Source organism: Elgaria multicarinata, chromosome 2 (assembly GCF_023053635.1).
Source record: "Elgaria multicarinata webbii isolate HBS135686 ecotype San Diego chromosome 2, rElgMul1.1.pri, whole genome shotgun sequence".
In the NCBI taxonomy this organism is placed as follows: Eukaryota; Metazoa; Chordata; class Lepidosauria; order Squamata; family Anguidae; genus Elgaria; species Elgaria multicarinata.
In genome coordinates this window covers 27,443,369-27,460,446 of record NC_086172.1, presented here as the reverse complement: position 1 = coordinate 27,460,446, position 17,078 = coordinate 27,443,369, and the positions used below count along the sequence as shown (strand labels likewise).

General features: G+C 44.2%; 1 protein-coding gene across 1 annotated transcript in view; it reads right to left on the bottom strand.

Annotated features, from left to right (window-relative positions):
• Positions 1-15,872: 15,872 nt before the first annotated feature.
• SATB2 (SATB homeobox 2) overlaps positions 15,873-17,078 on the bottom strand; it is a 207,878-nt gene continuing 206,672 nt past the window's right edge. Inside the window, exon 11 of the mRNA XM_063116206.1 lies at positions 15,873-15,931. Coding sequence (XP_062972276.1) covers positions 15,908-15,931 — 24 coding nt within the window. The 3' untranslated portion in view covers positions 15,873-15,907. The remainder of the gene's footprint in view (positions 15,932-17,078) is intronic.

Genomic DNA, 17,078 nt, shown 5'->3' with positions numbered 1-17,078 from the left:
AAACATTTGTATCCCACCCTATATCACTGGGATCTCAGGGCAGTGTACATATAACAAATAGTTAATCACAAATGACTGTGATTTCTTTTTCACTATAGCATTTATTGATTTCTTTTTTTCCCTGTCTATTGCAACGCCTAGTGTCCATTCTTAGGGTAACCATAAATAATAGGAAATTTGGCTTCGGTCCCTTTAAAACCTATATGGGAAATAGAAGTTCCCCAGGTGTACTCTCTCCCACTCAAAATACTAGAACCAGGGGTCCTCCCATGAAGCTGACTGGTAGGAGATCCAGGACAAATAAATGGAAGTACTTCTTCACACAGCACATAGTTAAATTATGGAACTCACTACCACAAGATGTAGTGAGGGCCACCAATTTGGATGGCTTTAAAAGGGGGTTGGATAAATTCCTGGAGGCAAAGGCTGTCAATGGCTACTAGCCCTGATGGTTGTGTGCTATCTCCAGTATTCGAGGCAGTAAGCCTGTGTGCACCAGTTGCTGAGGAACATGGGTGGGAGGGTGCTGTTGCACCATGTACTGCTTGTTCATCCATGGCCGATGGCTGGTTGGCCACTGTGTGAACAGAGTGCTGGACTAGATGGACCCTTGGTCTGATCTAGCAGGGCTCTTCTTATGTTCTTACTTTCTTCCATCACTGGGGTGCATTTCTGGGGAATGGTATTTTTCTGATGAATGTTGCTTTACTTCTGACAAAGTTCTTAAACAGATGAAGGGACAGGGATGAGTGAGAGGGATAGCACAGGGTACTGGGCCTTCTCAAATATTGCCCACTACCCCATTCAGTCCCCCAGCATTTAAGGTCTACAACAAAAACTTTACTGTCTTAACCACAGGTTTTGCCACCCCTTCACTCCTGCAAACTTGTTTCCCTGGACATGTTTAGCTATCTCCTTTGAAACCTGGAACCTTGCAAGACGATTAGTGACCACCACTCAGGGATGGTGGCATTACTGGGCAGCTGCCCTCTACCTCAGTAAAGGGATCACTGCCAGTCCCTGGAGCGTTCTGAGTTCCTTCCACTTATTGTTGCTGTCTGTTCATCTGCCCTCTCTGAGCAGTAAGAGAAACAAAGAGGAGCAGCAAACATGGAGCTTCTCTACATGAGCAATTTATTGCACACACATGCTCGACCACTCATGGACGTTTGTGGGTCCTTTACATGATGCCATCAACCTCCAAGACATCTCCCATACTTTCCCCCGGTAACCTCACTTTTTTAAAAATGGAGATAATCAGATATTAAAATTATCACGAGATTTCCCCAGTAGCGCTATAATTTCACCACTAGATGGCACTGTTTCATTTAACAGAATAGCATTGCTGAGAATGGAAGTTTAGGATTCAAAATCACATGGTCGCCATCTAAAGAAGCCAGTTGCAAACATGGAACGACTCTAGAAAAAGAAACCCCGGTAAGAGTGTGGAGGGTTTTCCTTCAATTGTTCCATCAATTCCCATTGCTGTTAGCCCTACCTATTAAACAGTGGGTATTTTTTTATCTGTAAGTAAAGGTTTATTTGAATAATCAACTAAAGCTTGCTGCATGATATAAAAGACCATCAGGCTTTTAAAGTCTAAGGTTAAAACGATAAGAGCTTGAAGTTATGTTTTAATATTATGGATTTCTTTAAAAATCTGTTTTAATAGAATAGACAGACTGAGACATCATGAGGCAGGTTTGGCAATTTGATTCAGTAAATCTGAACAGCAACAATGGCATGCTGTACCCTAAATTACTTCACTCATTTGTGAGTGAAGTTGAGAAAGCATCTGGAAATTTATTCAGTAGCAAATACACCTGGGACCCTAGGAACTCAGGTAAAGGATGGAGAAATGGAGAACAGAAGTTAAGCACAGCTAGTCAGCACAGCTAGTCAGAGTTTACGAATGTATAATTTTGTCAAACCCTTTTAATTATGAAGGTATGTTTAAATATAAAAGAACGGATTGCAGCTGAAAAAACGTGGCAGTTTTAAAGACTTAAGACTAGCCGATGGAAATTTCTAAATCTACACATTCCCTCCAAACGAAACATTTATTAGGGTTTTTTAATTAAGAAAATCAGAAACTTGATACAACCATATCTTTCAACATTTGAGCCTCCTCCTCTGCCAAGCTTCTACTTGGCGTGAAAAGTTGAGTTGCCAGGCATTGCTGCTAGATTCAAACCTTGACAATACTCTTCTCCTCACAGAAGCTGAAGTGTCTAAACCTTTAACTCTCTCTAGCCCTGAGGTGGAGACACATTCGTCAGATTGTAATTTACTCTCTTTTACCTGCCAAATGACAATAAGCAAAATGGACAGAGCTTTACCATTAAACTACAGAACCGCACATCTTGGATATCAGATTGTTATCAGGATGGAGTCGGGGGCTTAATTTGTGCCAGGCCTCGCCTTGCCTCAACCCCGGCATCTGTTTTCAACACAAAGGCTTGCCCATGAAATATATGAAGTAAAAATAGATTATGCATCCCTTGAGCATGTGCAGAGTATAGTTCTGTCACTACTGACTGAATACAGAAAATACACTGGGGATTTGAGGTAAAGTCCTGGATTACAATTTCCAGACAGATTTGGGTCCCAATGTTTTCTTTTTCTAGACATTCTTGACTAGATTCTTCTTGCTTTTAAGGTTTCTAGTACTTTAGGCTCACTGTTACCAGTTGACCTCATTGGCGTGCCGTCTGAGAAATGCAGGCAGCGTCCTATTAGAAGTCCAACCTGCCTCATTTTTTAGGCCTCTAGGCTATTCGCTAGGCACTCAAGTCCTGCCTGCTCCCGTGAGCCCTTGCCTATCTGATCTGGGCCAGATCTACACCAAGCAGGATACGACACTTTGAAAACAGTTTGAAAACTGTCTATGGAGTGTGTCCTGGGCCCCAACAGTTGTCACGACTGTTATAAACTGTTTGAAAGCAGTAGCGTAGATCTTGCCCTGTTCCCCATCCCAGACTTTTTTCTCTCATGTCCTACAGAACATTTCCCTGCAGTTCTAGTCTCTGGTTGCCAGGAGTGAGTAAGACACGATTGGGGGGTGGGTGGGGGAGAGAAATATATCCCCGTTTGTAATGCAAGTTTCATTACAGCCAAAAGAATCAGATTTCCGGGTCGTTCTTTGTGGCGGAAAAACAAGCCGAAGGAGCGGGAGACGCACAGGAGGCAGACAATGTCATCAAAAGGACCCACAAACATCCGTGAGTGGCCAGTAACAAGCATGCTATAAAACCCTCATCTGATGATGCTCTATATCTTTTTTTTTTTCTCCAAAAAAATCCAACCACTTTAGAATAAGTGCAAGCCCCTGATTTGAATCAAGACTCTACTGTGGGGAGTAGGGTAGCTTTGAGGTCCAAACTGGGGTGGGGGGGGCTGTGCCTACTATAGGGTAAAAATGGAGGGGGGACCCATTGTTGCTAGATAGCGATTTAAAGTAATGTTTATTTTGGCCCTCTCTTCTTTTTCTCACTTCCAGGATTTCTTTGTTTTCTCTCAATTCTCCCAGCTTCCTCTCCATCCACAGCCTCCTTCCCAATTGTTGGGGCTCCTGTTTTGGGACAAAAAAGCATTCCCCCATGGTTCTCACAGAGATACATATGTCCTAGATCACATCTGACCATCTGACCATAGGCTAATGTATGTGTGTATGAACCTGGGATGTCCTCCTGTATCCCACTGCGGGTAGAATCTCCACAGAAATGGTCTTAATATTTCTGCCATCCAAATTAAATGTGTGGTAGTAAAGTAGACAGGCTCCATTCATTAAAAGCTGAAGTGTAAGGGAGAGTGACACCACATCAATTCTTAGCGAAATGCTGTCAGAAAGCCATGGCAGCATAGAGCAGCTATGTAGCTCCTTTATGTTGATATGATAAACAGATGTGTTACTAAAAACAGATGTTGTATCCCCCCTATTCCAGATGCACCCCTCGGCAGTTCAAGGAGCACTGTTCAGAGAGAGCACAACCCATCTGACCATTGGCTTCCCCCCCCCCACTGGAGGATTTAGGATGCAATCCCCACCTCTGATCCTATACCAGACTCCTGGGGGATAAATCCCATTGAACTCAATGGAGCTTACATCGGAGTGGGTATGTATAGGATTGCACTGTTGGATAAGGAATGAAGAATTATTCCATGAATGGGGCCTGAGTCTATTAATCAAGTTCAAGTTAGATCACAGAGATGTATCAATTTACAAGCACTTATACAGTGTGGACGGGTGACGCAAGCAGAGCCACAGTTGAACTGATATAAACAAACAAAACCACTGCTCCATTTAATGCTGATTTTTTTTTGAGGGGGAGGGGAATGTGCTTGACAAAGTATGAAAAAGAAGTTATACTAGAAAACAGAGAAAATAAAATAAATTCCCCTAATGTACTACAAATACCAACCACTACACACTACCTACAAACCATATGTTTTTCCCATCTGTTCTGTTATCTTCGACTAAATTTATAGTATTTCAGCTATCAGATGAATTGCAAAGACTGAGATGGGTAGGAATATAAAATGTAGGTGTTATTACACTTCAAATATTCTCTCCCCACCCCCACCCCCTTCCCTGCTAAATCCATTTTCATTCTTGTTTCATGAACCCAGAACTATTTTTGCTATTCCCATCAAGATTATAGGACATCCATTGCCTTGCAGAAAGATACTAAAAGCCCTTCATCTTGACCACTCCATGTTGAAAGACATGTTCTAGGGACAGATCATGTGAAGCACCAGGTAGCCACCGATGTCAAAAGACAGTTGTCCTTTTGCATCTGCTTCAAACCTAACTGGACAGATACCAGAGAATAATATGGGTCTGGATTTGGCATGTTTTGGCATCATCCCTCTTCCATAGAATCATAGAAATGTAAAGTTGGAAAGGATCTTCAAGGTTGCCTGGTCCAACCTGCTCAATGTAGGAATTATACAGCATCTCCCTGTACGTCCACATGACACACAGAGGATCCCAGGATCAGGGAGGGATCATCCCTCCCTTGCCCCGGGATAGAGCCCTACAGTTTGGGCCTGCTTTTTGCACGGTCTCGGGCTGAGCCCAAGACGTGTGGCCTGTTGCCACGGTTTGACCCGGCTCAGTGCAATTCCTTGCACGGAGCTGGAAACTGCACCCATCGGGGGTATGGTGGGGGGGAGCGGGGAAATTAATTTAAATTTTAAATAAGGACCTACCTTTGTGCACAAGCTTTCATAGGCTCCTGTTGCTTTAAAAAATAAAAAATGGCGGGTGCAACGCCTCTCCTCCTGAGGTCGTCGCGCCTCACATGTAAACGGAGGAGGGATCTCGTGATAATCACATCGCGGGACCTTCCCTCCTCCATCGCAGACTATGAGGAAGGTCTAGCTAAGGCCTCTGACAGCTGTCCATCCAGCCTCTGCTTAAGTCCTTCTGGTAAAGGAGAACCCATGGCCTCCTAAGGACGTCTCTTACACCTTTGAACAGCTCTTACCATTAGGATATTTTGCCCAGTGCTTATTTGAAGTCTTCTCCCTTGCCATTTCCACCCATTAGTGGAGCAACAAAGAGCAGGTCTGCTCCATCTTCCATGTGACAGCCTCTCAGGTGTTTGTATTTTGTTGCTCACTGTCCCAATATTGCATTTCTTGTTCATGCACATGGCTCCTCATGGAATTGCACAATCACCCTCCTGGATATTTCACAGAGGCTGTTATACAAGGCTGTTATTCTGTTGTATCCACTTTCGGTTTTATCAGAGTTGAGATCAGAGTGTTTCCTTTCCTGCTTTTTCATAGCATAACCTCTAGGTGGCTCTGTGGTATAGTAGAATAGCACAAATACACTAGGAAAAAATCACGCTTTCTTTCACATTCACAATCCAATGTGGCATTTTCCCTGCTCTAATGTGCTGATTAGACACAGAAACTAAACTGGAGGGCCATAACGTCATTTAAAGAACCCACAAACAACTGTGAATAAGGAATGACAAGCACATGATAAATGCCTCGTGTAGAAAAGCCCTACATGTTTACCAACAAATGTACTCTCAACAGTAAGCTGAGTTCACAGTTCCTTGACAAGTGTTCCCACCTTTCCTAATGGAATGCAAGCTGACATTCAAAGGGGTTCCCAGGCAGTCTTCCATCCAAGCACTGAGCAGATCCAGACCTGCTTGGCTTCACTAAAGTGGCTGCATCATGTACAGTGCATATGCATGATGCATTTTACATTTCTCAATGTATGTACACTTAACACATGTAAGCTCTACCCTTAGAAACTCTAAAGCAGCATTCCCTAACCTGGCCCCCTCTAGATGTTTTGGGCTTCAACTCCCATCAGTCCCAGGCAGCATAGACAATGGTGAGGGATGCTGGGATTTGTAGTCAGGGACATCTGGAAGGCACCAGGTTGGGGACGGCTGCTCTAAAGTGTGGAATAGCCAACACAGATCCAAACATTTTAGATGTAGCATGCTGAAAAAGGTACACATGGAGGTGCTTTGAGATCATGGAAGAAGAGGAGATGGGCAATAATCAAGAACAAGGGCAGGCAGAATAAGAGTGTCATCCGATGAGTGTTTCATCACACCCTCATTACTCATGGATTTTCACAGGTCCTTTTTACAAAGCTGTCCACCTCCTGCAAGTCACCTGCTCCTTCTGTTCGTTTTTCTGTCACAACCCACCCACCCCCATGGAAAATCCTATTTGGGGGGGCTGTAACGAAACTTGACGCCATTTCCTACTGTGTGCAGGAGAAGCAGCGCAATTAAAACACACCCCTGAATGGGCCACGTGGCCGTTGCTTGCTTCCTCTGTCTTCCCCGTGTGAAGAAAGAGGAAGCTGCTCGTCCCTGTTGTGGCAAACAGGAGGGAAACAAAGGGGGTGGGGCCAAAGGCAAAGGGGCGGGGCCAAAAGGCAAAGAATACCAGCATAGTTTAGCTGAAAGCCCTTTACTGCAAGTAACTAAGCCTTAGCACAGGCATTACAGCCTTTGAGAATAAGGGAGAAAGTGGCCAAAAGCTAAGAAACCACCAAACAAATCTGTGTTTTGGGGATCGGGGTGGAGCCAGGGGAAGGGGTGTGGCCTTCCAGGGAACCTTGGAGGGCAGAGTTCAGCCCCCAGGCCTGAGGTTCCACACCCCTGCGTTAAACAGACATCATTAAAAGAGAAAGGGTCGAACTCTAAGACCAAGGCCAACAATGCCCACAAAGGATTTATTCTACCGACATCTTTGATCTGGGTATATCCTCAATATGTCCAGCTTGGCCATCCCATGCTGTAGCAGTACACAGTGAAAGGCAGATTACACACACACACACACACACACACACATTTGGATTCCAAGAATTCTGCCAACTCCCATGACTTCAATCACAAGTTTTGCAACAATTGATATTTTTAAAGTTCAAGTTCCCAGAATCATGATTGTCTGGCATCCACGGCCACATATTTAATAAACAAACTATTTGAACTCAGTTGCTAAATAGAGAGTGGCTCTCTTCTAATTTTGTGATGACTGAACGGGCTCGCCCTTTGATGAACAGATTGGCTGCTCAATTAATTTGTTCTGGGCAGTCTCTGAAAACAAGGATGTGGAACAACTGCCCAGTTCATCCGTTTGTATTTCTCACTGATCAAGCAATTTCAGAAACCGCACGGCCAACCGACGGCTCTATGTTTAGCTGAGGGAGCGAGGTGCGTGGGAAGTTCCTAACCATTTTTTAAAAACACATTTTTTAAGCCTTGACAAATTGTGCAGGGAAACTTGAGCCCCAGAACCCCATGCTGAAAGCCACCATCCATTAGCACGGACCTGATTTATTAAACCAATACTCATCCGTTTGAGGTTTTCAAGGGCCGGGATCATTTTATGGCCTTTTCGGGTGGGCAGCACGCGACCTTTGGCTTAATATGTTACCACCAGCAAAGGTTAAAGTCGTTGCACCAACGTTTGTGAAATAACATGCACCAGCCTGTCTGAGGATAATGGGGGTTGTAGTCCAACACATCTGGAGGACACCAGTTCAGGACGGGCTGACAGATAAGGAGACTTTGCAGAAAGGCCCCCCACCCCACTTCCTTTTCTAAAATCCCAGACCCTGTAGTTGTCCTTTGAACTCACCATTAGCCCGGGCACATCTGAAACCAGCATTCCTGCTCTCTTCAATTAATGACATGGATTAATTGACGAAAGCTTGACATCCAACTTTATTAATGTTTATACGATTAATTCGTTAATCATGCATTTAAAATGTGATGTCCCACTGAAAAAGCCCCCGCCAACCCTGGTGAAATGCTTTTCAATTCCAATGCTGATATTGACGATCCGTCTATATACACATATTGCTTCAGGCAATACGTTAGATTTATTTTATTTATTCACTGCGGCTCTAAATTGTTGCACATTAACTGCCTGCCCCCCACCCCCAAAAGGAAAAGAAAAGGGAGACAGGGAGAGAAAGAAGTATATGGAAATCCCTTTGAAAATTGTCCAGTCAGATATCACCTCCTCTGGATAAATGCTTTTCACTTTGTTGATGTGGCTATTCTCAATTCATATTTCTACTTGAGTTAACTTTCTACCTTTGCCCTAGAAGCACCGTCGTGTTGTTGTCTCAAAATCCCTCTACTAATTATGTGTTACCTCAGCCTGGTGCGATTCTAGTTTTTCTTTCTTTCTATTTTTACAAAGAATGTTTGTGGAAATGCAGGTGAACAAAATAGCTTTGAACACAGACAGCCTTTAAAGCGTGTCGCGCAGCCATCCAATAGGTGTCTAATTAATGTCAAATTGGTGGCAATTTCATGCTGCCCTTGCCACCTGACCATTGCCAAGTTTTGTTCTCCAACCAGCGTGTCAAGCTGCTGGCTGCCAGGTGAGGCTCTTCTGCTTTCCAGCTTACCTGCTGGGGAACTAGCGCTACTACCCTCCGCCCATTCGAAAAGCTCATTAAAAAATATTCTCTCCCCCACCACCCCATCCTAATATTTATTCTAGAAAGGGTTCCAGCTATTTTGCGTTCCTCGTGGAATTCTCTGACAATAAGGATTATACACCCCTTCTGCCTTCCAAGAACAATGTGTGAATCTACCAAAGGGAATTGTTAATAAGTTTCTCCTTCAGAAATCACAATCACTGTATAATAAATGATTTTTGAAATACTACCCATTGACCCTGTTCAGACAACAGTCTGGGGAACATGGTTATGCTAACCATGTCTCACTGCGTTTACCACTAACCACACGTAGTGCTGCCACCACACGATCGCAGGACCACGGCCTTTTGCACGGTTTGTTTAACCACACACCTCTCTGGTGATCTCTTCAGTCCTCCAACTGGTCCGTTCTGCAGCCCAGCATCCCTTGCAGCATGCACAGCCCTGGGCAGCCATTTCCTGGCTAAGGCTGGTGGCCATGTTGAGGCTGTGGCGCCCACGAGTTATGTAGCAACGTTGTTATGTAGCAACCATGGTTAGGGAAAATGACTTACACACGACATGCTAAGCCTTCAGGGTTAGCCTAAAATTGTTAACCAGCATGGCTGGTGACTTCAATAGATGGATAGGAACTATCAAATTATATTATCCAGTGGGGTCAGAAACAAAAGTAGAGAGTTACATTTTTCCAAAAAATGCTAAGGATGGCAACATGACGGCGCTAAGCAATGACTGGATGATCCAGTTATCATCTTCAACAGTTTGAAGACGGTGCAGTACAAACTGGATGCTGTTCACTCAACACTTGCATCCTTTGCCAAATGCATTGAAGAAGGAACTCTAACACTTCAGTCCTGTCCCATGCCCATTTACTTGGGAACAATCCCTTTGAAACAATCCCTTTGAACAATCCCTTTGGGACTAACTTCAAAGTAACCATGCTTAGGAGAATAGGGCTACACAACAGTGCTGAAAGAGTCTAGGCCAATGAGCACTGAGCTAGACCACTGAAGGGCACGGCTTCCTCAAATGGAGGCATGGCCAAGCCATGGGTCCATAGCCAAGCAGCCACTGCCCACGCTGCCCTTCTGCTACCCCCCCTATTCTCCTTCTCTCTCCCCATCGCCTGCACACCGTGGACAAAAGGGCACCTCCCACCACTAGAGCCTGGTGGATGGCTTCTGTTCCCAGGTTATGTTTTCAGTGCTGGCTATCTCAGTTTGCATGTCATGATAAGCCACCATTGGTTAATTACCCCACGGAGCTCCAGGACGTATCCTGGGCACCATTTTGAATATGCAAGCCATGGGGTGGGGGAGGCACCTTAGCTTGTCTTGTGTAAATCCAGATATCATGGTTTATTTGAGGTTTAAACAACCTTCAGATATCCAAAAGTTTTTATGGGTTGTTCTAGGGTTATCCAAGGATTGTTTAGCTCGCAAATAACCCATTATGTCTGGATTTGCACAACACGACCAGCCATGGCATGCCCCCACCACAACTTGCATATTCTAAATGGTGGCAGGCAGTCATCTCTTAATTAACTCTTGAAGGCTTATTGTGACATGCAAACCAGCTCTGTGTGTGTGTGTGTGTGTGTGTGTGTGTGTGTTTGCGCTTGCATCAGCCATGTTTGCTATGGAATTTCTGTGAGAGGCTGATATAAACGGCCCTTCTCATTCCCATACAATAATGTCAGCATACCTAGCACTATTTTGTAAAATCCCCTTTCAAGGCAAAACGACAATTGAAGGATGTCTACAAAAAAACACACCCCAACGTTTTACTCGGTAGTCATTATTCCAGGGATTTAAACCACTGAAAGGAGCCCAATGAATAGCCAGGGATTATGAGCACATTATGCAGCAACTCCACTGAACAAAAGTGGGCTGGGTCATTTCCTGGATGAGAGACCCTTGTAAAGAAAGAATGGGATATAAATACAAAAAATAAATAAGGAGTGATACCAGTATTTACAATGCAGTTCAGTGCTATAACTATTTTCAAAAATATACCTCTTCCTAACTCTGACGGCTGCAGAAATTAAGTTTAGACACGCCACCCCATCTGCAATTCTCCAGAAAGCGCATCATCAACGTCACTTCACACAGCACCTTTCCCACAGTGACCACAGCATTGGGTTTAGAGTCCCTGACCCTTTAAATCTTTAACAATAATTAATAGGGGAATGATGGCTAATATTTGTATTAGGTCTTAAGGGGTGCTGTAAAAAAAGACACTTTATGTAAGCAAGGGAGAGCATATTAGCATTCCCATGTGTGATTTGGGTTAGTGCACACGTTAATGCTTTACTCAGACTTTGGTCTCTCTAAGACAGCAGATGCATTTCTACGCTTCCCTCGCTGAAGGGCCTCCTTTACATGGGCTCAGCTCGCACAGCTCTTTTGCAAGGGAGGGGAGGTATGGTGGACTTACAACGACATCTGAAGGGGGAACGTCAGCCCGCTTTCTGTTCTTGCAGAATCAGACTGGATTCACCATGATTCAAGACAGAACATTGTGGGCCTTGATGTTTGCAGCGGCCCAGCTAGGGAAAATCAGTGTCCCAGTGAATCCAGAGTAGTTGAGTTAGCAAGATTCTAAGGACACCAAACTCTGAGAGTGCTGTTACTAGTCTCCACTATTGCACAGCAAATTCAGAGGTACCTGGAATGATCCCAGCCCTATGCACATATCATCAAATTCCACGCTAGGCAGACTGATCATTACAGAGCAGGTTTCAATACCCGAAACTCATCACGTAAGTGCAAGGGCATGTCTACACCAGCCATTTATCCCGGGATCATCCCTGTGCATCCAAATGACACACAGGGGATCCCGGAAGCAGGCAGGGACGGTCCCTCCATTTTCCTGGGATAATCCACAGGTGTAGAAAGGGCCCAAGAGTTCCTAACCATGAATCCGTGTTGATCCTATTTTCCTACTGGCAGGTAGCAGCTAAGGTATCTGAAGATCACCGAGCAGCAAGACTGCATCTGCCCTTCTCCTCATAGCAGGCTTCCACAATAGTACGAGCTGCCCTCAGAACAGGACTTGTTTCTGGGGCCTATTTTACAGCATGTGTATTCAGTCAACAGTCAGAAAGATAGCAGCCAGCTGATGGGGTCGAAGCAGGTGGAATATGCTTCAGAAAACATATCTAAGACTGATTACTCCAGGGGTGGAGGGTGCTAGGTCAATATGGCACCATGCAACAGTTATATGCACATAAAGTCAGGGAAGCCTAAACATTTTAAAGTCCTACAAATCATAACCCTCGAACAATTTTTTTCCCCAGATTCTAAAAAACCACACCCACTGATTCTAAAGGCATGGCTAAATGGCACACACCTTGATTGGCCATGTGGGGGTCTAGAATGACAATTGCCACTGAGCCAGCATATCGCAGAGACCCCATCAAAGCTAGAGCAGAGAAAATACCTTTCTCAAAGTACTATCCTTTCATCTCATACCTCCAACATTCCACATATGAAAATAGGGACAGGCTTGTAACATCAATGTTTTTTCATAACTAAGATAATATTGCAGGTCCCACCTCCGCCAGCTTATTACCCTGCAATAGGCTATCCCCCATTTTAATTCCCAGAGGGTTGATTGTTCATTTTGGTAAAATATACATATATAGATACACGCACACACACTAGAAAAAAAATACATAATTGTCCAACAATCTGTTATCATCAACAGTTCAAAATATACCCTCAGCAGCTGCAGTGTGTGAAATAGCAGGCTGTGCACTGCAGGGTGCCTTACTAATCATGCGCACGCAGAACTAGAGCATGCATGCGCGCTCGGGATATGTTGCACTTTCTGCCTCAAGAATGTGAGAATTATAGTAACAAAATCTGAACAAGGCATTTCCCCAAAAGCAAAGAATAAGACAGATCAGTGACAGACACCAGAAAACAAGAAGCCCTTTCTACACCTAAGGGTTATCCCAGGAAAATGGAGGGATCGTCCCTGCCTGCTCCTGGGATCCCCTGTGCATCATTTGGATGCACAGGAATGATCCAGGGACGATCCTGGGGAGGAAAGGCAGGTGTAGCAACGGCCAGAGACTGTCTGTTTAAACAGGAGGCAGTGGGAGCATATGCAATCTGGCTTTGATGAACTTTTCCCAGCTCCCCAGGAGTTTTCTACTGCAGCATAATTGCTGCCCGTTCAAATCACGACTGCCCAGTAAATGGAGAACCCAGCTCCTGCCAGGCCTCTAACCACTGCCTAGGAAGTGGTCATAATTCAGTGATGGAGCACCTGCTTTGCATGCAACGGCAGCTCCCAGGCTCAGCCACCAACACCTTTTGTAGAAAGGGTCTCAGGTGGCTGTAGGCCTGGGGGAAAGGCTCCCATCGTGGATCCTGGAGAATCTGCTGCCAGTTGGAGAGAGTCAGGGGGAACAGACTGGCTCAGTATGAGCAGTGATGGCTGACAGTGGTGTTGTCAGGGTAGGGCTTTGGGGCAGAGTTCATAGAATCATAGAATAGCAGAGTTGGAAGGGGCCTACAAGGCTATCGAGTCCAACCCCCTGCTCAATGCAGGAATCCAGGGCTCCACTCAGCAGAATGAGCAGGAGGATCTCCAACCAACACACGGCTGGCTTACCACATTTTGAAGTAAGTGAAGTCATGCCCATGACCATATAAAGAGCCCCTCCTCCTGCATGTTATGGTAATAAACAACCACAACCCCCACTTCATATGTTCAAATATGTTTAACCAAAGGAGGAACAGGTATTTCTGTGTCTGTCCTGCCTTTCCTATCCTAAACACACACACACACACACACACTCACGGGGGTGGGTGGGTGTTGGATGGTGGGGTGAGTGTGCAGTAGCACAAAAATATTAGGAGAGCAGTTTGATTTCATTCCATTAGAATTAGTCACAAAAGTCTTGGAACTGGGACAAACCATAACATCTGACCGCTGCTAATTAATCTCTGTAAAGGGATTCTGAAAATGCTTTCTTAATATACTAGTAAGATCTGAGGCCCAATATGGAGAACAAATCATCAAAGGCAATGGGCCAGTTCACACATACATGTTCACCACTTCATGTCTCAAGTGGTGTTTGCTAGGGAGACCATATTTGGGAAAACGCAACAGAGGACACCCAGTGGAAAGCGTGTTTTCTGGAGCCATGTTAATGGCAGCTGCCTTAAAGGCCCTGATTGAAGCGGAAGAGAGGAAAGTGTGTCATTCCCAATGCCCCAACGCCATCCCAATCAGGACCTTTTCTATAATGTTCAGATATGACACACTTTCCCCTTTAAGACCCCATTGGAGTAGTGGGGGATGACACACCTCCAGAAAGTGCATCATTCCCACCACCAGCACTCTAATGGTGGCCTTAAAGGGGAAACCGTGTCATTCCCAGACATTATAGAAAATTACAGAAAAATCCCCCGACACCCAGGATAGAATGAAAAACCCAGACAGATCCGGGGAAACCCTGACAGTTGGTCACCCTATGATTTGCTCACAGCTGCATTGAGTGAGCCAACTCCATGGACAAACTTGGTTCTGAGATCTCTTTCTGTTGTGTTTGAATGGTGGTGGTTCAGTAACACAAGCAAGTGAAGATCTTATACTTGCAGTCATGAAGGTTGGAACTAGTGCTTTGGACACTTAGAACTGAGGCTTCCCTTTCAAACAAAATTCAGAGCATGATGTGACATATTACAGGGGATCCATACATGGCAGGATCTCCTGCAGTGTTTTTTTTTTTTTTTAAATAGTAGCCACAGAGGAGAGGAGATTTTTCCTGGGCAATTTTCCTGTTTAAAATCCCTTCCTCAAGGTGTGAATTGCCCTTCAGGGGGAAATGCCACTATACCCATTGAAATAACATATGCATACACCCCATGCCTATTTATTATTATTATTATTATTATTATTATTATTATTATTATTATTATTATTATTATTATCATTTGTATACCGCCTTATAGCTGAAGCTCTCTGAGAGGTTTACATAAGATTACTATTATCACACACACACACACCCCTATGTTGGCCCTTGGATAATTTACCAATAAACAATGAACTGGGAAACAGATTCAATATTTAAATAAAGTATTTGCTTAAAATAAGAGGGGTTTATACTATATATTCCCTCCCTGATCCTTATTAAGCCATTCTGGTCCACCCAGCTGCACTCCACACACACCAAAGGAAGCCAAAGTCTTGAAACATAAGGGCTCATTCGCCAAAATGCACATTGGCTTGTAAAGCTCCACTGAATTCTCACCATGTGCTAATTTGCTTTTAACAAAACCATATTGCCACTGGTAGTCCAACACATCAAAGAAAGTTTTATCAGTTGAGGGGACCAGGGCCCTAAGTGAGCATGCTCGTTTCCCTTGTATAAAATAAAAGGTGAAAAAAAAAGGGGGGAGCACAGTAATTATCCTCCGCAGGGCGTAGAGCTATAAAATAATATGACCTCATAAATTATTTGCAGACATGTCCACATTAGAAAGAAATAAATCTTTTTTTTTTTTCCAGAGGATAACACACCTGTGTTTGGGATAATTGCCCCCATTCACAAACTAGGCCCAGGCCTGCCAGATGTTGACTCTCCACCACACAGACAGTATAGCAGGAAGGTGAGGTGGGACGGGGGAGGAGACAGTGTCTGACAAAAAACAGGATGTAGAACTACACCGACCCTGGATTTTCACTGGTGTACTGTACATTTGGTGGGGCCGACCCCATTTCTCTCCAGTGAGCCATCATATCACACCTCCATAATTTGGAGGAAGCAATGTTGGAATGCATTGTTACTAGCATATCAGGCTTCTCACTTGCTATAAGAGACACAGCCCACCAATCATGCGTTGTGGCCTGCCAGGATCGCCTTATTTCTGTAAACACAGTCAAGCTGTAGAAATGTAGAGTGTTCACCTGTCCTTTCCTTTACAGAGGATGGTGGTCTATTTAAAGGTGTCCTCAATACACCTGTCCAGTCCAAGTCTAGTTTAAAGATCAAAAAAGCTATAATAAGGTGTTGAAGATCAGGGGCCTTGAAGATCAGAGAACCTTGGCCCCAGACTGAGCAAGGCACAGAGGACATCTGGTCACAGTCTTCTCCACTATGGTGAGCTGTACTATATTTTTCTTTAAATTATAATAATTGTTTCTATATTTGCATCTATGCAGTTAGCATATGCAAATCTGCGACAAAGCTATATTTTCTTTTATTTATTTATTTATTTATTTATTGCATTTATATACTGCCCTATAACCGAAGCTCTCTGGGCAGTTTACAAAAGTTAAAAACAATAAACATTAAAAACAGATATACAAAATTTAAAACCACCAAAAGTTTAAAAAACAACAATATCCATTTAAAACAACTTTTTTAGTGCTGCATTTCCTCTTTTTTGATGATTTATAAGTGGCCACCCTAAGGGTCGCTGCAGAAGCCAGAGCCAGAAAAAGAGCTGGCAGGAGGGGCCCCTCTTTTGTTGACCAGGCAAGACCAGAATGCCAGAGCCCTGGAATTTACACCTGTCCTGGCCAATCCAGAGGCTTCCTAATGCTAGCCTATCAACCAGGGGGCGCTGTTCCTTGAAGAGTGCTATAAAGTCTCAGCACATACAGTCTTGAGGGTTTCACAAAGGCAGATCCATTTTCAGGCTTGAAGTTCAATTCCCCAGTCCTCAGATCCATTCAGAAGTCTTGATTCCATAACGGATAGTGCACCAGGTCAGATGGCACGCAACACATCTCCAGGTGGAGTGCAGCCCATCCCAAACCTTCCCTCTCCAGGCACCTCTGATGATCAGTCTAGGGTGTGAAACACCAAATAAAAGGGCATGCATCATCAAAGAAAGAGAGAGAGAGAGAGAGGACAAAAAGGGTACCAATTTGCAGAAGATGTGCATAAGCAAAAGTATAGATGCAAATTTAGGAATTACTATTATGATTTAAACAGAAATACACTATATCTCAACATAGTATAGAGACTGTGGTTAGGTGACCTGTGTGCCTTGCTCTGTCTACTGTCCAGGTGCCATTGATGGGTAACTTCAAGGCTCAGCTCTTTCTCCTGGTGGTTCTCCATCTTGGACTAGACAGCCCTTCAAATAGGAGACACCTTCAAAGGAGAAGACAGAGA